At 38.4% G+C, this 21,814-nt stretch overlaps 1 protein-coding gene across 4 annotated transcripts in view; it reads left to right on the top strand.

Annotated features, from left to right (window-relative positions):
* Positions 1-1,072: 1,072 nt before the first annotated feature.
* The window catches only part of PGM2L1 (phosphoglucomutase 2 like 1), a 72,445-nt gene continuing 51,703 nt past the window's right edge, over positions 1,073-21,814 (top strand). Inside the window, exons 1-2 of one of the 4 annotated variants that reach the window (XM_063672082.1) lie at positions 1,477-1,526; positions 20,495-20,554. Coding sequence is in view for 1 of the 4 variants with exons in the window: in XM_054440937.2 (XP_054296912.1) it covers positions 1,416-1,526 (111 nt within the window). In the remaining 3 variants the exon portion in view is untranslated. Of the gene's footprint in view, positions 1,527-20,494; positions 20,555-21,814 lie in introns of all 4 variants that reach the window. The other 3 variants (XM_054440937.2, XR_010127703.1, XM_063672081.1) reach the window with 3 other exon arrangements.

Here is a 21,814-nt window from a genome sequence, read left to right as displayed (position 1 = left end):
CCCAGACCTCAACTTAGGTGAGCATTCCATAGGACAGACGGCTAAGAAGTAACGGAAGACTATTTCAATTTGGGTGAACCAATTTCCTCTTCCTCCGTATTCCCATTACCATTGCTCTTGGTATCCTGTGATGCTTATACATTCTTATATTAAGGTTAAATGCCGACCCATCTTCCCTCAACAACTTCCTCATCTATTTTTCAGTAATCTTGTTCTCCCTACCTCCTAGTTTACTATAGCAGCAGAGCTATTAGGTTGGTACAAAAGTCATTGCCGTTTTTGCCATTACTTTTAATGCCATTATTTTTAATGGCAAAAGCCGCAATTATTTTTGCACTGACCTAATAAAATAACTGCCAGCTGAGGGGATCTGAAATGAGATTGGAACCCTAGTTTGACCGCTCACGAACTCGGCCTCAGGAGAGGTGTCTCAGGAAGTCAGTTTCTTCTTTGTGTGTGGAACGGGAAAGGACTACGCCCCTCTACCTTACTGAAGGATTGAAGCGATGGAACGCGATTCGTAAACTGCACAGCACTAAACGGATACCACTTTGTCCCCTTACTATGTCATTCCTTGTTTAATTTAATGCCAGGGCCACACAGCGTAGCATAACTAATAGGGATAGGGCGTGTAGGGAACTACCTCGAGGTAGATCTTTTTCTTTTGAGGAAAGGGACGGCGCGGAGCTGCTGGGAGTCGTAGTCTCGGCGGCGTCTCCGCTGGGCTCAGACAAAGGAAAGAACTACAACTCCCGTGAGGCAGTGCGCGGACAGCTCGCACAGCCCCTCCTTCCCCAACCGGCGCGTGCCCCCAAGACAAACTGGGGGCCTGCGGCGCGCCCTCGGGACCTGCAGGGCAAGCGCAAAGGCAGCTTACTAGTGGTAGCCGTGAGAGCAGATCGAGGAAAGGAGACCCTTGGCAAATTAAAAAAATAAAAAGAACCGTGCACTATTGCCTTACCACCCAGACGGGATGTAAACCCGCACTACTTCGGAGGCGTGGGGAGCGCGCTCCCGAGCTCCAGTCTAGAGCTTCGGGGACTTAAATCAGCAGAGGCGGGAAGGGGCGGGGCCTAAGGCGCGGGGCGGGGCCGTAGGCGGTGCGGGCGGCGGCGGCGGCGGCGGGGCCAGGACCCAGACATCTGGGACTGTTGTTGTTCTCTCGCGGCGCGACCGCCTCAGTCACTTCGCCCAGAGACCCGGACCTGGTCCGCTGGGGAGCAGGCGGCCATAAATCCCCTCTCTCACAGTTCCCTGACGCCGCGGCAGGAGCTGTTACAAACACCCTGCGGTTGGTCTCCGATGCCCTTCAGTGAGGTGGGGACGCCTGGACCCTGGTGAGCGAACCCCAAGCCACCCCCCACCCCAACTCAGTGTCTTCGCCGGCCCCCGGCCCGTACACCTGTCTGGTCGCCATGGCTGAAAACACAGAGGGGGATCTGAACTCCAACCTGCTCCACGCCCCCTACCACACCGGGGACCCTCAGCTGGACACGGCCATCGGGCAGTGGCTCCGCTGGGATAAGGTGGGTACCTGGTAAGCCCGGCAAACGCCGTCGCCTCCCCGACACGGTCTGCTCTTTCCTGTGCCCACCCAGCGCCCCGCGGGCTGCAGAGGAGATGGCTCGGGACACCGAGCGGGGGGCAGCGGAGCAGGGCGTTGCCACCCACCTATGCGTGGGGTTCCTCCTTCGGACTGCCAGAGCCGGGCGGCAACATCTGCATCGCTTCCTTCTGCAGTGCTCTCAATTGTAACCTCCCTTCCTCTTTACCCTCTTTCCCTTCAAGTGCTGTCTTCCCTCTTTCTTCCAAAAAAAAAAAAAAAAATCATCATTATAAGTTATACCCTAAACAACGATTTCCTTTCCCTTTTTCTCCCTTGACTTCCTTCTCCACATACCTGAAAGTGGTTTCTGGCACCCTTACTGGGCGTTTCTAACCGCTATCCGCTTTAGTTCTGGTCTGGTGTGTTTCCTCCTTTTGTCGCTAGGTAGTCGCTGGTCTTTTATCACTCCCTGGTATTGTCTAGTATCACCTTTTGCTCTTGGGAAAGGCAAGGCGCTTACCTCTTCTTTATCCTGCTAGCAGCTATTTTCTGGAATTAATCTGTTCAAGGAATCGTGTTTTCCAGGTTTCATATGGTACTCTTAATACAGGATTGTTTTTGCCTTAACCATTACTTCTCTACCAACACCTCCCCACCCACCCTCCGCCCCCACCTTCAAGTTGTTGTGGTAATTAAACCTTGTGCGGGCATTTGGGATGGATTTGTGACAATCAGAATTAAAATGCAGCTATCTTACTTGTAAAAGAGGTCCCTGGTGGCTCCAACAGAGGAAGATAATCCAAGCTTTTGCTTTGTCACGTGCACAAAATACCTTTGTTGAAGTAGAGAAGGCAGCACATTTAAAATGGAATTAATGACACTGAATTAAGGAATTTGTATGGTAGTATGTGACATCATGTTGTACAAATGAATTTCCTTAAGGCTTCTCTTTCTGAAAGTTTTGTTTTTGCTTTATTCATTCATTCATTTAGCAAAAAAATATTGAATGCTGAGTGCGTGTTTTAGGTCTTGTTAGACCCAGGAAATACCTGTGAGGAAAATAGAAAGGGTTCCTGCCCTCAACAAGCCTCAGTTAGCAGATGAGGAAGACCAACAAATAAGCAACTACAATGAGGTATTTGGTGTTAATTGGTCATATGTGTATTGGACGAATAATTCTTCCTCTGCAGTCTAAACTAATGCTTCTCAAACCTTAATGTGCTTACAGATCACCTGGGGATCTCGAAATACAGATTCTGATTTAGGAGGCCTGGGGTGCGGCCTTGGATTCTGCCTAAGAATGAATTTCCGGCCGGGCGCTGTGGCTTACGCCTGTAATTCCAGCACTTTGGGAGGCCAAGGCGGGTGGATCACGAGGTCAGGAGATCGAGACCATCCTGGCTAACATGGTGAAACCCCGTCTCTACTAAAAATACAATAAATTAGCCGGGCGCGGTGGCGGGCGCCTGTAGTCCCAGCTATTCGGGAGGCTGAGGCACGAGAATGGCGTGAACCCGGGAGGCGGAGCTTGCAGAGATCGCGCCACTGCACTCCAGCCTGGGCGACAGAGCGAGACTCCGTCTCAAAAAAAAAAAAAAAAAGAATGAATTTCCAGGTGATACTAATGCTGCTGGTCTGTGGACCACACTTGGAGTAGCAAGACTTTTTGTTCTCTTTAGGTGCCAGTTTTAACTATACTTTTGCTAATGAGTCTCCTGATTGATTTTTTTTTTTTTTTAAACAGGGTCTCACCGTGTTGTCCAGGCTGAAGTGCAGTGGCGCAATCTCCGCTCACTGCACTCACTGCAGCCTTGAACTCCTGGGCTCACGTGATCTTTCTGCCTTAGCCTGCCGAGTAGCTGGGACTACAGGCACATGCCACCACGCCCAGCTAATTAAAAAAAAAATTTTTTTTTTTTAGGAATGGGGTCTCATTATGTTGCCCAGGCTTATCTTGAACTCTGGGCCTCAAGGGATTCTCCCACCTCAGCCTCCCAAAGTATTGGGATTATAGGCATGAACCACCACACCCGGCCCCTGAATTATTTTTAAAAGATTGTTTGAATGAATTTATATTTATTGATTGTCCATTCTATGCCTATATATTGTTGGGATATACTGAAATATTAAAGAAACCTGTAAAATGCACATAAAATAATAATGCTAGAGTGGTTTTGGTGGCAATTAAATGGTTTGTAGGCAGTCAGTTCTTATAGTTCAAAAGTAGGGGTAAACAGTGGACTGAGATGCTCAAGGAAGACTTCGTTAGAAGATAGGATACATATAAAAAGAATGAAGAGAGGTCAGGCATGGTGGCTCACACTTGTAATGCTAGCACTCTGGGAGGCCAAGGTGGGCAGATCACCTGAGGTCAGGAGTTCGAGACCAGCCTGGCCAACATAATGGCCATAGTCTCTACTAAAAATACAAAAAAAAAAAAAAAAAAAAAAAGCCAGGCGAGGTGGCCTGTGCCTGTAGTCCCAGCTACTCGAAGGCTGAGGCCAGAGAATCACTTGAACCTGGGAGGCGGAGGTTGCAGTGAGCTGAGATCGTTCCACTGCACTCCAGCCTGGATGACAGAGTGAGATGCCATTTCAAAAATAAATAAAACAAAACAAAATGAAAATAATGAAGATAAAACTTCATTGAAAGTGGAAGATAAATTCTTAATTTGTATTTAAAGTGCCTCTGAATATAAGGCATTAGCTGAAACCTGTGAGAGATAGAAAGATGAAATAGATATGGATCATATCTTTAAAGAAAATAGAAGGGAAGGAAAAGCATAAATAATAGGGGCAAGTAATAAGTATCCTTAGAGGAATAGATTAAGTAATTTGTTAATTATTTAATAAATTAATAAATTTCTTCACTGATCCTCTCTTAATAGGAGAGAATACATTTAATGGAGAAATTGTATCTACTGTAGATTGATACTATAGGTAAGCTAGACTGTCTCAGGGCACTGAAATTTAGAGTGCAGAAATGTAAAATAAGATCAGACTCATGGCATTTCTTACATTATATATTGATGGCATGTGTAGTCTTTTAACATAGAGAAACTGATTTTAACACTGATGAATACCTATTTAATTAAAAAAGGAACCAAATGCCACCAATTCTTCATGACTCAGATGAGGCATATAATAAGTTTTAAATTGATTAGAGGTCAATTTGCTACTTGCATTGGTCACTAAAATTACTAATCTTAGTCTCGGTTGGTGTATTTGAAAAGTCTTTATGAAAAAATGTTATTTGTGCTTGAACTTTCAGAATTAGTTAAAATTAGACTTGCTAACATAAGGAGAACTATGACAAGCATAAAGAGAAATTTTAATGTGTGTATTAAGAACTTTTATTTCTGCTGTTGCTCAGGGTACATAGAAAATTTTGGAAGGATGTGTAAAGACCAGGTCATAGAAGGGCTTTAGTATGTCTTGAAGGGCTTAAATACACACAGGTGTGTGTGTAAATGTTAAAAAGAAAACAATGCAACAAGACAGGTGTTTATTGGGGCAGTTTGGGGTACTCCATGTAGTTTCTATGGGGTGGCTTTCTGTTGGTAAATTTACAAGTCCAGAATGTGAGCTTCCATTCCTGAGCCTTCAGCCTAATTTGTTAGCCTACCTTGTCTCAGGATGTACTCACTGTGCCCAATGCCACAGAAACTGATGTCTGAATTCAGAATGTTTTATTAATGTATGGTACAGATGTAATAGCTAAGTAGATTTGTTTCTATTCAGGGCATTTTCTAGATGTACCGTAGGAGAAGTCAAAAGAAGATTTTTGGTGGCCATGAAATCAAATCACAGGGAGTCAGATATATGACACAAACATTTAACAGCATCAACCTGTAAATAAGTAAATGCACACATCTCCACAATGGGACTACCCTGCCACTAGAACCCAACAAGTCCTAGATCAAGGCATTTCTCCTCCAGGCAGCGAACAGATGACTCTACTATCAGTGCTCTCTCCTTCTATGCTCTAGGGCTAAGTCACTCACCTCCTTCCTAGTTCTTTTTTTCAGTGCTTTCATACATTCTGTCAAATTATAGACCAGTTTTGCTGGCCCAGAAGCAGGTTCTCCCAATATAGTGTGTCCTGTTCTTTATCCATTGTGAATTTTCTTTTTAAAAGCAGTCCTATATGTAAGATGTTAGGCACTGGCAAAGTGGATGGGTCAGTGGCTGGATGGGGAATAGAGCTGGGACACAGGGCAGAGCTGCTCAGCCTGCTACAAAGGTGTTGAACTTCCTATATATCGACAACGATGTGGAGGCAGGAATTGGCCATGGCATTTTAAGAAATAGCAAGTAGAGCACTGTGGTCTCAGACTGTAGGTCTGTGTTGAGAAAGAGTATCATGTAAAGTTCAAGTAGCGTAGGCTTATAAAAAGCCTGAAAATAGAAATAAAATACTTCAATCTAAGCCAGTGATTCAAACATTAGTCTAACGGTAGAAGTTTTTTTTCAATGTCACTCGCATGATTTTCTATGCCTCCTAATGTAGCCCAGATAGAAAAGGTGGTGAGCGAATTTCCTTTTAAGTCATCATTATGCGATGGGAAATACACCTATGACATACCTCTACAAAGGTGGTCTACTCCAGGGTCATTGCGTAGAGACCCAAAGAAATTGTGGACATTATCCAGTTGGGGAGCTTAGATGGGAGCTTGGATCTGCCACCTAGTTCAATCCAATTTTTATAATACTAGTTTATATAACATTTTTTGTTCACATTTTTCTAATACTGAATTTGACATTTAATCAATGAAGAGTACACAGTATACACATATGGCTTTATTACTTTTGGGAAATGCTAGTCCTTATTCCTTGAATTTATTTTTGTAGTGTTTCAACTTTGGTAAAATGCTCTAAGTCTCATTTGCTATTCATAGCAACAGTGTGTTAGGCAGGTAGTAGTTATCCCCATTTTTACAAGTAAAGAAACTTAAGCTCATAAAAGAAAAGTGACTTGCTCAAGGAGATACGGCTTTTAAGTGGTAAAATTGGGACTCAAACCTAGGTCATCTGACTTTTACTGTATTCTTATCACTATGGTAGACTCCATAAACCAAATGTTTAATAAATGTTAGTGACAACATAAACTAAGTTTCAAGGCCCTCACTAAAACCATTTTATTGGCTTTTATAAAGCTGGAGTAGGATGTAATATTATGCAGAATAAATTGCCATGGGTTTTTTTTTTTAAGAGCCGAACAGTTGCTTTGGTCTCCTTGGCAACACAGTATTCTCCTTCTGTCCAAGAAATTTAGTACATATAAATGAATATTTGAATTTTTCTTTTTAGAATTAAAATTCCTTTTTTTCTTTTTACTTCCAAATTTCCTACATTTTCTCCTGTTTTCATCATTTTATCTGCAATTTTTTTTTTGAAGAAATACATGCTTATGATTTTAAAAAATAGTACAGAAGGGATTATAATGGAAAACAATGATCCTAACTGCCTCTTCTTTTCCTCAGTTTGCTCCTTATAAGTCATTTTAAGTTTCTTTTTAGTTATTTTTGTGGTTACCATGAAAAGACTAAGTAATATACTAGAAGCACTATTTCTTGATGTATTTTAAAGCTTTAGATATTATCTGCCAGATATATCCCTGTGCTATAAAAAATGGGAATTCACTCACTATTCTCTATGTCTCCTAAATTTTGATAGTTATGCTATTAGCATTAGTCATTTCAAAAGTTTAAACAATATAATTAATGCTAGCAAAGTTTGCAGGACAATAAGTGTAACTAACAAACAGGGCTTCCAACTGGCCATTCTATTTAAGAGGAGACTGGCAGAAAACATATTGTATACATAAAAACAGAGAAAACCCATACCAACTTATATAAGGTACCTAGCGTAGTCAAATACACAGAAACAGAAAACAGAATGTTGGGTACCAGCGGCTAAAAATCTATTGATGTTAGTAACTAACTAATGATCAAACTATAAAAAGGAAATAAGCTGCATGAAAAATAAGTAAAGCAATGGATACAGGAAAAAAACTGAGTTAAGTCAGGGAACACAAGAACTTAATGTTTTTTGATTAAATAAGACAATTATTCCATCAAATAAGGAAATATGCTATGAAAAAGGAACAGGAAACAATAATGAGCTCTTGGAAATTAAGAAAAAAACGTTACACCCCACCCCTGCCAAAAGCAATAGAAAATATAGAAGTTAAAGTTGAGGAAACATAGCAAAAGGAAATAGGAAATATGAGGAAGCTGACGTGGAGTAACTTCCCCAGAAATCCAATGTAAAGAAATCCTAGATGACAATAGTGTACTAATCCACACTGGGGTTCCAGAAATATGTCTTGAAAAAGAATTCAGCATCTATGCCATAAATAGTAAAAAGCTGGAAGATGTTAGTAATATGGTGAAGATGGCGTGTTGTTTCTGGTCAACAACATTAAAAAAAAAGAACAGAAAAGAAAAAGCAGTTACCCAAGGAAGGGACGGAGGGAGGTGGAAGACAGGAAGAAAGTAGGAAGGGAGGAAGGGAAGGAAAGAATGAAGGACCCAAATAAGCAAGGAAAGACAAAGCTGAGTAAGTTAAGTTATGGTCTAAAAATGAAGCCAACTAAAATCGGGCATCATTTTGAACAATTAATTGATGGATCTTAAGGAAAGAAAAACAGATCTCCAGAACTTTTTCATCTTGCTAAACTGAATTTCTGTACCCATTAAATAACTCCCCATTTCTTCGTCCCCTAAGCCTCTAGCACCCACCATTCTGCTTTCTGTTTCTATGAATTTGACTAATCTAGGTCCCTCATATAAGTGGCATCATACAATATTTGTCTTTCTATGACTAGCTTATTTCACTTAGCATGATGTCTTCATGGTTCATCCATGTTGAAGACAAGATTTCATTTTGATTATAGAACAAAATGTACATGTTATCAAGTTATTTTGGGTTTGGGCTTATTGCACTTTGTTTCATGCTACTTTTTGTACGTGGAAATTGCATCTACTCCTCAGTACCCACTGACCCCTTCCTCCAGTTCTTTTTACATTGTAGGTTTAGTCCTTTCGTTCCTTTACTATCACTGTAATAAGTTCTCAGGGAGGGGAGACAAGTGTTTAAGTCTTTTATCTTGACCCAAAAGTCTTTATACTTTTATTTCTTCAAATTAAAAATGTACTTGAAACCAAAAACAGCTAAGATGTCCTTCAATAGGTGAATGAATAAGCAAATTGTTGCATATCAAATATTATTCAGTGATTAAAACAAATCAGCTGTCAAGCCACAAAAAGAGATGAGCTATCAAGCTGTGAAAAGATGGAGAAACCTTAAATGTAGATTGCTTACTGAAAGAAGATGGTGTGGAAAAACTACAGTGTAGTCATTTTTCCATAGATATATTTGAAAAGGAGTGATTCATATTTGAAAGCCCTTCCTGTCTCACCTGACAGTTTTCAAAATAGGTAGACTAGCACTTCTGTTTGTTATTTGGGGGACTTCTTTGCCCTGTTTTTTTTTTTTTTTCTTTCATAAAAGCTGTTTGTTCAGTTCCTTCAAGTTTTCTTTTCTTTCTTTTTTTTTTTTTTTTTGAGACGGAGTCTCGCTCTGTGGCCCAGGCTGGAGTGCAGTGGCGCAATCTCGGCTCACTGCAAGCTCCGCCTCTCGGGTTCACGCCATTCTCCTGCCTCAGCCTCCCGAGTAGCTGGGACTACAGGCGCCCGCCACCAAGCCCGGCTAATTTTTTTTTTTTTTTTTTTAGTGGAGACGGGGTTTCACCATGTTAGCCAGGATGGTCTCGATCTCCTGACCTCGTGATCCGCCCGCCTCGGCCTCACAAAGTGCTGGGATTACAGGCGTGAGCCACCGTGCCCGGCCAGTTCCTTCAAGTTTTCTACAAGGCCATTAGAAAACCTATTCGGATATGTCTTTGATCTAAAATTATTTTCCCGGTCGGGCGCAGTGGCTCACGTCTGTAATCCTAGCACTTTGGGAGGCCAAGGCAGGCGGATCACCTGAGATCAGGAGTTCGAGACCAGCCTGGCCAACATGGTGAAACCCCATCTCTGTTAAAAATACAAAAAATTAGCTGGGCATGGTGGCACTTGCCTGTAATCCCAGCTACCCAGGAGGCTGAGGCAGGAGAATCACTGGAACCCAGGAGGTGGAGGCTGCAGTGAGCCAAGATCGCGCCACTGCACTCCAGCCTGGGTGACAGACAAAAAAAAATAAATTTTTAAAAAAGTATTTTTCCTGTCTCTTCCTCTCCTCTTATTTAAAAAAATCAAAGAATATGGAGAATCTAATAAAAAGGAATTTATCATCATTTGATTCTTCCAGGTTTTACTTGTGAGATACATTGAATTAACAAAAGAATATACATCTTATTATATTTCATTAGCTCAGGGTTTTTGTTTTGTTTTGTTTTGTAGAGAAACAGGGTCTCATCCTGTCACCTAGGCTAGAGTGCAGTGTGATCATAGCTCACTGCAGCCTCCTGGGCTCAAGTGATCCTCCCATCTCAGTTTCCCGAGTGGCTGGGACTACAGGCACAAGCCACCACACCTGGTTACATTAGTTTAGATTTCAATGATAATCCCTGGATAATCTAAATCAGAATTCTTTCATCCTTCCTTTTGGAGAGACAGCACAATTGGCTTGTCTCATGGAGAAACCTGTTTTTACCTAATTTATGTCTGTTTGGTTTTTTAGAAATATTTTCCCTCAAAATAAAAGGTTGATTAGTAATTTAGTGCAGATTTTACTGAAGGAGTATTGTTTTCATTAGTCAACTGTGGTCTGCATTACTACTAATTAGTACTGAGGCTGCTGACCTCTAGTGTCGGGAGTTAATGGAGAAAATGATCTATGCTGGTGAAGAATAGACAGGAAGGCAGTGAGATAGTGTTGCCAATCCTCATAAGATCTTTTACACCAAGTCATTTAATGAGGAGTGTATCTTACCAAACAAAACAATGGAAATGGTCATATTTAATGCCTTAAAGAGTATGAAGACTATAATATGGTAAATGAAAAATACCATATCTCTCTGATTCAAAGACATTTTAATGTCTACCTTGTTAGAAAACCTCTTTAATGTAAGTAGTGGTTTTATGTTGTGTTTCTGCTTCAGAATTTTTTCACGTCATTTTCTCTCTGAAATATTTCATTATTTATGTAAGTAAAAATGAGGGAAAAACCTAAGTGTCCATGAATAAATAAATGATAACATAAACTGGAACACTCTGGAGTGAAAAGAATAGCATGGCTCTATATGTATTAAAAGGACCTCCAAGATATATAGATATAAAGAGAGATATGGATACATAGGTATATAGGTTTATATTTTTTTAAATTTTATTTTATCATAGTAAGAACACTTAAATGAGATTTACCCTCTTAACAGATTTTCCAGTATTCAATATAGTATGGTTAACTGTAGGTACAGTGCTGCACAGCATATCTCTATAATGAATTCATCTGGCTTAACTGCAACTTTATGCCCCTTGCTTAGCAACTCTCCATTCCTCCTTCCCTCTCAGCATCTGGCAACCACCATTCTACTCTTTAATTCTATGAATTTGACTATTTTAGATACCTCATATAAGTGAAATCATGCAGTATTTGGCCCTCTGTGCAAGATATACATGAAATAAGCAAGTTATAGAACAACATGTACAATTTGATGCCATATATATAAAAAAAGAGTTAAAGCAAAACTGCATTTTACAAGTATGTAGATGTGTAGTAAAGGTCTGGAAGAATGTATTACAAGCTGTAAGTGGCACCTCTAAAGGTGGGGTCTGGGAATGAGAGTAATGGTCAACGATGTCGGTAGCTTTATCTGTATTATTAGTATTTTTAAAATAAGAGAAATGTGTTACTGTAATTCATAATAAAGTAAAATTTAAAATATAAATAAAAATTAAGTGGTCAACTGTCTGACATTGGCTTTTAAGGGCAATAGGAGTTCAAAGTCAGGAAGATTTTTTGTAAGAGGTAGAATTTGAGCTGGGACTTGAAGGGTAAGTAGGATACGAATAGATAATGGATATGGGGGCAAAAATTTAAAATGGGCACAGTAGAATAATAAAATGGAAAATGACACTGATGAGGGAAATGAAACTGAGCAGGAGGCATGCAGAAACCATGAACAGATTTCTTAAGTATAGCGTATGTATTGTGCTACTATGGCCAGTAAGTATAGGTGAAGGAAAACTAGTGTTTATGAGTGATCATGTACCAGACATGGTACTTAATAGATGCTTTCATGTAGAAAGTCTCTTAATTCTCCCAAGGATTGTTTGAGATAGTTGTTTCCATTTTTTTAAGCCTATGCACAAACCCAGGCTCAGAGAAGTGTAGAGAGAGGGAACTATTTGAATCCAAGAAGGTTTCAAACTTCTCTGCCCTTTGGGATCTGACCCCAACCTTTCTAATTTTTACATTTGATGTAATGAGAATTGAACTCTATTGCTGATTCTTGGCTGATTAATCTGGCTGCAGCATGTAATTAGGATGAGATGGAATGGAGTCGTGGAGGGGATCCTAGAAACTCTCATAGAAATGTAGATATAAAAGTTTTACATAAGGATGTTTGCTTTGTAAGAAAATCAGGAAAAGAAGCCATAAGACTCACTAGCAAATTGATCTCTGTCTTCTTTTTAAAAAGACAGAAAATGATAGCTCCCATTTCGTTAAATCATATATTTTGCTAACTTTGAATCACATCTTTTAAAAGAAATAAATTATAATTTAAATTCACATGTCCACCTCTCTGATTCCATTTTCCTCCCTTCTTCCTTTCTTCAAAGTAACCAAGGCATATCTAGGAATACTAGGGTTTTGTTTGATTTTCTTGTTCAGTTAAAATATCATTTTGTTTTTCACTTAAATGAAGATAACTGTGGGAGGCTGGGTGTGGTGGCTCATGCCTGTAATCCCAGCATTTTGGGAGGCCAGGGCAGGAGGATCGCTTGAGCCCCAGAGTTTGAGACCAGCCTGGGCAAAATAGGGAGACCTCATCTCTACAAAAAGTAAACAAAATTAGGTGGGCGTGGTGGCATGTGCCTATAGACTCAGCTACTTGGGAGGCTTAGGTGGGAGGATTGCTTGAGCCTAGGAGGTTGAGGCTGCAGTGAACTGTGATGGCACCACTGCACTCCAGCCTGGGTGACAGAGTGGGACCCTACATCAAAAAAAAAAAAAAATTTTTTTTTTTGACAGATATTGCCTAGTTGCCTTACAGAGAGTGTGCACCAATGTATTCTTCTACCAACAATATATAGAAGTGCCTGCTTTCTCAAATTCTTGACTCTACCATGCAGTATCAAATATTTTTCTTACCATTGTGAAAAATAAAAACTATATTTTATTTTAGCTTTAATTTCCATTTTTCTTATAAGTGAGGTATATTTTCATATACTTAAAAGATAGCTGTATTTCCTTTTCTATGAACTATTCATATCTTTTGCTAGCTTTTCTATTGAGTTATTAATCTTTTCTCCTGTTTTAATGCTAAAGAAATAAGCCTTTGATTGATTTATCATGTATTACAAATGTTTTTTCTCAGTTTGTCTTTTGAATTTATATATGTAATTTTATCATGTAGAACATAATTATAATTTTATTGACAGCATAGTATTTCACTTGGTAAATATATCATATTTAACCATTTCCTTTTTGCTGGATGTCTTAAAGTATTCTGATTTTTAAAAACTATTTTGAATAATGCTGAGAGCATCATTTTGCATATAACTTTTTCCCTTAAATTATTTCTATAACATGTAAAGATGACATATACATGATATAGAGATATTTAACTTCTGGGAAATGCAGTCAGACCATAATTTTTGCCTATTTTTCAGAAGAATATGAAATTTGGGCTTTATTGAAAAAGAAAAAGCACATTATTGTTTCCTTTCTTGGTAGTTTTCATGCTGATGGGCAGGGTTCTCCTGTTGGTAGTATTTTCACCATTTCAAAATATGCATTAAATATCAAGCCATGAATCTTTTGTCTGGTATACAGGTATACGTTAAATTAAGCATAAAACTATGGAATCTCAGTTGACAGAAACCTAGATATTATCTTATTTAAGCTCCTACTCAGAATAAAAACATGTTCTGTAGTATTCCAAATAGGCAACTTCCGTATGAGAACATTTCTGGTATAATGGAGTCTTGTCTTACTTAGGAGTTAGATTCCAAAGTCAATAAATAATGATAATGGTATAAAATTTTAAAATCACCCTTGTAAACCCTTAAATTGTCCAAGAACTACAAGATACATGATTTCAAGTATCTATCCTTATATAGTAATATATGAGAATATGTAACATATGTAGTAATGTGCCATATATAATAGAGCACATACACAAAATACAATTTTAATATTTAGGAGGCAGGGCTAAATACATATGGTGGAGTACATGTAAGTTAAATGTAATAAAGCCATACTATATAGTGTAGTGTTATAGGGTAGAAAGATTTCTGCTTCTAGAAATGACAGATGAGGTAATTTGGACAATCTTCCTCCAACAACTGGAAAAAATAGATAAAATATAGATTTAAAAATCTGTTTGAAGGTGTTATTTAATGTTAGTCAAGAGTTTCCAGTTCAAGATTTGGAAGAAGAAGGAAATTCCAGGCCATAATCTAGAAGAAGACAGAAATTCAGAGAGCTGAGTTTAGTATTTAGGGCCACTTTTGCCCAGGGCACATTTATTGATCAGGATAGGCAGCTAAGAAGATTGGCAGTTTTTTTGTTAGCCTTGCTAGTATAGCGGGACAAAAATTGGAATCTAGGCCCTATTGTGGGTGGAGACCCTGAAAACACTCTTACTTTAGATTAGAAGTCCAAAGGGCTGCCCTGTGAATACTGGTGAACTCAAAGTAAACACTCCGCGTACAGACTATATTCCAGTTTTGAGTCATTTGGATGGCTTGGAAATTGGATTAAAGTGAACCTAGATTGCTAGTGCTTTCAGATGCCTAAGAAAAGCAAAACAACAGACAAACAACAAGTTTCCTGGAGGGAGGTAGCTTCATCTTAGTTTCCAAATTATTCCTACTAATAATATTTTAAATATAATACCTAATATTACAAAAATAATATAAATATAATAGTACAGAGTCAAAGATAACCAAACATATAAGGAAGCAAGTCAACATAAACAAGAACCTGCAGAAACAACAGATAATGCAAACTGACCTGCAAGGGCTCCTATATTTATCAAATGTAGACTTTAAAATAACTAAGATTGTCAAGATCAAGAAGATAAAATAGATTAAAATTGAGCAGAGAGCAGAAGTAAGAGTAATCTCATAAGTTAAAAAAATTGGTGGAGAAATGAAAATAATACAAAAAGTAAATTTTTAAAAATAGAAATTCTGAAACTGAAGAAATACAATAACCAAAATTAAGAATTCAATGAACAAATTTAACAACACTTTAGAGAGGAATCAGAGAGAGAATCAACAAACTACAAGATAGGTCAGTGAAAAATATTCAGAACAAAGCATGGAATGACAAAAGGATGGGGGGGAAGTGGGGGAGTGAAAGAGAGGCTATGAGACATAAGATGATACAGGAAAAGGTCTAACATGCTATTCATTGGAATCTCTTAAGGAGAGGAAAGAGATAGTTACTATGAAATTTCCTAAACTGATGAATGACATTAATCCACAGGTTAAGAGTTTGGGGTTACAAAGAAATATAAATCATTCTATTATAAAGATATATGCACACGTATGTTCATTGCAGCACTATTCACAATAACAAAGACATGGAATCAGCCCAAATGCCAATCGGTGATAGACTGGATAAAGAAAATGTTATATATATATATATATTTATATATCTCCATAGAATACTATGTATACATAAAAAGGATTGAGATCATGTTCTTTGTAAGGACATGGATGGAGCTGGAAGCCATTATCCTCAGCAAACTAACACAGGAACGGAAAACCGAACACCGCATGTTCTCACTTACAAGTGGGAGCTGAACAAGGAGAACACATGGACACGGGGAGGGGAACAACACACACTGGGGCCTGTCCGGGAGGTGTGGGGAGGGAGAGCATCAGGAAAAATGTGGGATTTAATACCTAGGTGATGGGTTGATAGGTGCAGCAGACCACCATGGCACACATTTACCTATGTAACCGGCACATGTATCTGGAATATAAAATAAAGGAAAATTTTAAATAAATAAGAGTTTGGGGTTAATTTGTATTCTGTAAACTTTTCTCCTTGATTACATAAGTAATCCTTCCCTATAAAGATATAAGGAACAATCACATTTTTTTTAGTTTTATTTTTCTGTGCATTTATGTATATTTTACAAATTTGGAATTGTATTGCACGTATGGTTTATATACTTACCCCCTTAATATATCTAAGTGTTTTTGCATATTAAAATTCTATTGCGATTTTTTAATACATTATTTTAATGTATTATTACATCAGCCTTTTTATTTAACTAGTTTTCTATTAACATGTGGCTTGCTTACTTTTTTATTATTATTACTTTAGTGAATATCCTTATGACTAAATCATAACGTGCATCCGTGATTATTTCTTTGGGATAAATTTCTAGAAGTAGAATTGCTAAAACAAAGACTATTTAATATTTAAGCTACTTAAAACATTGGCAAATTGTCATCTGAGATGTTGATTGATTTATAGTCCCTCTGTAGCAGATTGTATTTTTAAAGACGGCTGCACCTATATATTCCATTCCACATGCTCTTCTTATTGTGTGATTTTGGTACTCCTCAATTGAAAGGTGGGATCTGTGTTCCCTCTGCTGGAACCTGAGTGGAACTTTGTAACTGTCTAAAGAAATATAGTACAAAGCAGGTGCGGTGGCTCATGCCTGTAATCTCAGCACTTTGGGAGGTTGAGGCGGAAGTATTGCCTGAAGCTAGGAGTTCAAGCCCAGCCTGGGCAACATGGCAAGACCTGATCTCTACAAAAAATTAAAAAGTTAGCCAGGCACAGTGGTGTATGCCTGTAGTCCCAGCTACTTGGGAGGCTGAGGTAGGAAGATTGCTTTAGCCTGGGAGGCGGAGGCTGCAGTGAGCTATGTTTGCACTACTGTACTCCAGCCTACGTGACAGAGTGATGCTCTGCCTCAAAAAAATAAAAATAAAAATAATAAATACAGTGCAGTGGAAGTTAACCTGCCTTTCAGGGCTAGGCCATAAAAGGTAATATGACTTCCACTTGGTTTGCTTGCTCATGGGACACTTGCCTTTGGAACCCAACATTGCAAGGAAACCGAGGCCACAGGGAGTGGCCTCTGTAGGTGTTCCATTTGATGGCCTCCACTAGGCCCCAGGCTATAGTCAGCATCACTGCCAGATAGACAAGCTTACAGCAGGACACAGACAAGCCATCCTGGCTGTGCCCTTTCTGAATTCCTAACCCATAGAAACTGTGAAAGATAATTAATGATTATTGATTGAAACCATTAAGTTTAGAATGGTTTTTTACTAAGCCATAGCAATAAATATACTCTCATTCTCTAGTACTAGGCTTATTCATTTTAAAAACTCTTAATCAAGTTTTAGGTGAAAAAATGGTATCTTGTTTTGATTTTCATTTCCTTGGTTACTAGAGTTAATTTTCATTCCCCAGCACTGGGCTTACTCATTTTAAAAATTCTTAATAAATTTTTAGGTGAAAAATGGTATCTTGTTTTAATTTTCATTTCCTAGGTTACTATTGGTGGGGGAGAAGCAATGGTTAGCATGCTTGTTATAGATATTATTTCAAACTCAGTAAGTCTAATACTGAACTCATTATCTCTCTACTCCCAACTTGTTCCTCACCCTCCTTGCTCCACAATCCAGCTCCTACTAATCTTTCACTTTTCAGTTCAAGTATTACTTACACTGGGTGCAGTGGCTTCACACCTGTAATTCTAGCACTTTGGGGAGGCCAAGGCAGGAGGATCACTTGAGCCCAGGAGGTCCAGGCTGCAGTGAGCTGATATATCCCCACTGTACTCCAGCCTGAGCAACAGAACGAGACTCTGTCTCAAAAAAAAAAAAAAAAAAAAGACAAAAAACAAACAAAAAACCCTACAAATACACCAAAGTTTCAGTGGCTTACACAGTGAAAGTTTATTTCTTGCTCACTTTACAGCCCAGGGCTGGTCCATGAGGTAGGAGGTAAAGGAGGGGGATTTTGCTCCGTGAAATCATTTATTCCATCTTGTTGCTACATACTCCTCTAGGTCCTTAGAGTCCTCTCTGTTTAATGGGTAAATGGGGAAAGAGGAGTGGTGGGGGAGTAGGTCTGGGGCTAGGCATGGAAGTGGTGCACATCTCTTTCATATCCAGTGACCACAACTCTGTCACATGGTCTCATTTAGCTCCAAGGGAGGCTGGCCATGGTGCCCAGGAAGAAGAGTAGAACATGATTCCTGTTTTTTACAGGTGAGGATACTGGAGTGAAATTACCTGTTCAAGGTCATAAAGCTAGTAATAGATGCTACTGGAACCCTTGAACTTAGTATACTTAGTGCCTTACATGATCACTTACTGACAAAACCTGTAGAGTTTGAAAAGTTAATCTCAAAAATCATCACATCTGCTTGGAATCTAAAGTCTAAGGAAAGGTGAAGTGACTTGTTCAGGATGATCTAGCTAAGCAATTGCTGGCTCAAGATCAGGGCCAAACCTTCTAGAATTACAGTTCAGTGATCTTTCTCTCCTGCAGTGGTCTACTGAGCACATTTGCCAATAATTGGATTCTTTGTTGGTCAAGAAAAGTGTGATGTGTCAGAATATTTGTAGAAAGACAGTAAACATTTGAAATATTTTATGTTGACTACCTTATATGAGAAATATTTTTTACTTAAAACTTAACAGAGACAAGTTTGACTATGTCATTGACCAGTAAAATTGAGCTCAATGTATGTGCTTTGTTAAAATTATAGTTTTTTTAAAAAAAAGATAGGTATTTTTTGAAACAAAATAATTAACTTTTAAAAATTTTTCACACTAATTTGGTATATCTAATATTCTTAAATGATAATATTTCAAGGATTATTTTCTACTTTGGGGGTATTTAGTACTTCATTTCGTAGATATGATTTTTGTGTTTATTAAGCAATTATTCAAATAAATCTCATTTTATATGATGAGTATATTTTATATTCAGGTTTTTTATCTAAGCCAAATTTATGTTAACTTCTACAAATTTTTTAAAGATAGGGATATTAAATTTAGAATTACACAAAAATTATTTAAATAGGAAAGAATGATTCGTTTAGCATGAATATATTTTGGACTTAATAAGGAAACATCTGATTTAGAAAAGCAGTTCTGCTCCAAGACTCTAGACTTGGATCTTCAAATTGGCTTACCCTCAGAAGTAAATGTCATCTGTGTTTACCTTTCAGATTTTCAGATTGCACTTTCCTATTTTAACTTCTGGTTAGAAATAAACTTTAAAATTTGTTTGTCTTTCATTCAAGATGAGGAGCAAAATAATAAATAGATAAACAAAATAAAAATGTTTTTCTCCGTAGTTATATAAAACTGGTATTTATTATTTAGACACAAGTCTCTGTCAGTAACATTTAAAAATGTTATGTACAATTTTGCAACTTTAGAAGTATTTGAGTTCTTAAGAGTCAATTTTGTATATTGGCTCCCCTTTAGATGTGTAACAATATTAGAATTGGGGATTTTTTTTTTAGACAGAGTTTCACTCTTGTTGTCCAGGCTGGAGTGCAAATGGCATGATCTCGGCTCACTGTAAGCTCCGCCTCCCACGTTCAAGCAATTCTCCTGCTTCAGCCTCCCGAATAGCTGGGATTACAGGTGCCCACCACCATGCTTGGCTTATTTTTTGTATTTTTAGTAGAGGCGGGGTTTCACCATGTTGTCCAGGCTGTTCTCAAACTCCTGACCTCAGGTGAGCCATCCACCTCAGCCTCCCAAAGTGCTGGGATTACAAGCATAAGCCACCGTGCCCAGCCTGAATTTGGGATTTTTACTATATATTATGTTCTTTTAGATCTGTTCCAATCTTCTAAACAATGCGATTCATGTTTTTGAGTGTATTTAAGCTGTTAGGTTTTGTACTAGAATACTAATAGAGTAGATTCAAATTGTGTTAGAATTATTAAAATAGTAGGTTTATAAGATAAGTAGGAAAAAAGATTTACAGGCAAACTCTTCGATATGGTTTGGCTGTTTTGTCCCCTGTAAATCTCATGTTGAAATGTGACCTCCAGTGTTGGAGGTGGGTCCTGGTGGGAGGCATTTAGGTCATGGATGTGGTTCCCTCATGAATAGCTTGGTTCTCTGCTGGTGATAATAAGGAGTTGTCACTCTGTTAGTTCACATGAGGGCTGATTGTTGAAGAGCCTGGTAGCTTTTGTTCCCTCCTTCACCATGTGATAGGCTGGCTATCCTTCCCTTCTGCAATGACTAAAAGCTTCCTGGGCCTCACCAGAAGTGGAGCAGATGCTGGTGCTATGCTTATACAGCCTGCAGAACCATGAGCCAAATAAACCTTATTTCTTTATAAATTACCCAGCCTCAAGTATTCCTTTATACCAATGCAGACAAACTAACGCACTTCTCATTGGCAAACTTGATTACTTTTTTTACACTCTTTTATAAACATTTATATTTATTATACATAAATAATATAGAAGTCCCTAGTTATGAACAGAATAGGTTCAGAAAACTTGGGCAAGTTCAAAATGATCCTTCATAAGTGAATGTTAATACTTTCATTGGTCGGCAGGCAGAGTTGATGTGAATTTTGGTCTGGTGTGTAACGTTCTTCACATCTGTGAAAGTTTGTAAGAAGTTAATTTTTTTTAAGTGGTTTTAAAAAATGAATTCTTTCATGTTTTCTTTGAATTGGGGCCTTATGGTTCTACAATATAGAAAAAAGAAAACTCCACAAGTATTATGTAAGAAGATTCTTTTCTTCATTTCAGCCATGTAAAGTTGAAGCAAACCACAGGATTAGAACCTAAAGGAAAATTTTTGGTATACAGGTAAAATTTGAAGATAATGTATGGCTTTTTTCTATATTCTGCACCTTACTGATTTCATACTAAACAACTAGCTTTATTACTGATGAAGTACAGAGAAATGCTAGTAGTCACTAATATCTTTTGGATTTTCTGCAGGATTACTTTTTTGGAGTACTAAAATTGTTAGGATTCTAAGATATGCTAGTTAAAAGCAAATTTATTTCAGATTGAATGCATTTACTTTCTAAATAATTAATTTTCATTTTATATAATAGGTCAGTATGTATATTTCTTTTTCTTTTTTTTTTTTTTTAATTGAGACGGAGTCTTACTCTGTTGCCCAGGCTGGAGTGCAGTGGTGCAATCTCGGCTCACTAAAACCGCTGCCTCTCTAGTTCAAGTGATTCTCCTGCCTCAGCCTCCCAAGTAGCTGGGACTACAGGCACATGCTACCATGCCCAGCTAATTTTTGTATTTTTAGTAGAGACAAGGTTTCACCATGTTGGCCAGACTGGTCTTGAACTCCTGACCTCAGGTGATCCGCCCGCCTCGACCTCCCAAAGTGCTGGGATTACAGGCGTGAGCCAATGTGCCCAGCCTGGTATGTATGTTTCTTCAAAGCAGGTCAGTCAAATAGTTTTCCTACTGTCTTCCTCCTCTTTTTTTTTTTTCCTGACTAGGCTTCTATCCCCAAGTAATCAGTGAATTGTAAATAAGGGAGCACATTCAGAAAGCAAACAATAATTTGCATTTGAGAGAATGCCAATATATGTTTTATAGATTCAGATCTTATCAGCAGCTTTCTGTGAATGGGAAAAGGAGAGCAATTTGTGAGGTAAAAAATTATTCACATAGACACACAAGTAGTGGTTTTTCTCAGCCATCATGAATACCTAACTAGTTTTTAACCATAAAGAAGTAATATATACATAAAATATCCAAACAGCATCATGGCTGTCCAATAAAAATAAGTCACTTTTCTACTTGAAACCCCATGCCTAATATCCCCTTCAGAGGTAATCACTATTTTTAGTCTCTTATGTTTGCATGGAATACTTCTAGATGATATATAAATATACACATACCTCTTTTTATAGAAATGAAAACACTGTATATACTCCTCTGCTCTCCTTTTCATTTTACTATACCTGAGTTCTACATGAAAATTTCATTTAAAAATAATTAGTTGGCCGGGCGCGGTGGCTCACGCCTGTAATCCCAGCACTTTGGGAGGCCAAGGTGGGCGTATCATGAGGTCAGGAGATTGAGACCATCCTGGCT

This window comes from Pongo pygmaeus, chromosome 9, assembly GCF_028885625.2.
Source record: "Pongo pygmaeus isolate AG05252 chromosome 9, NHGRI_mPonPyg2-v2.0_pri, whole genome shotgun sequence".
Classification (NCBI taxonomy): domain Eukaryota; kingdom Metazoa; phylum Chordata; class Mammalia; order Primates; family Hominidae; genus Pongo; species Pongo pygmaeus.
This window is presented reverse-complemented; position numbering and strand designations above follow the sequence as displayed.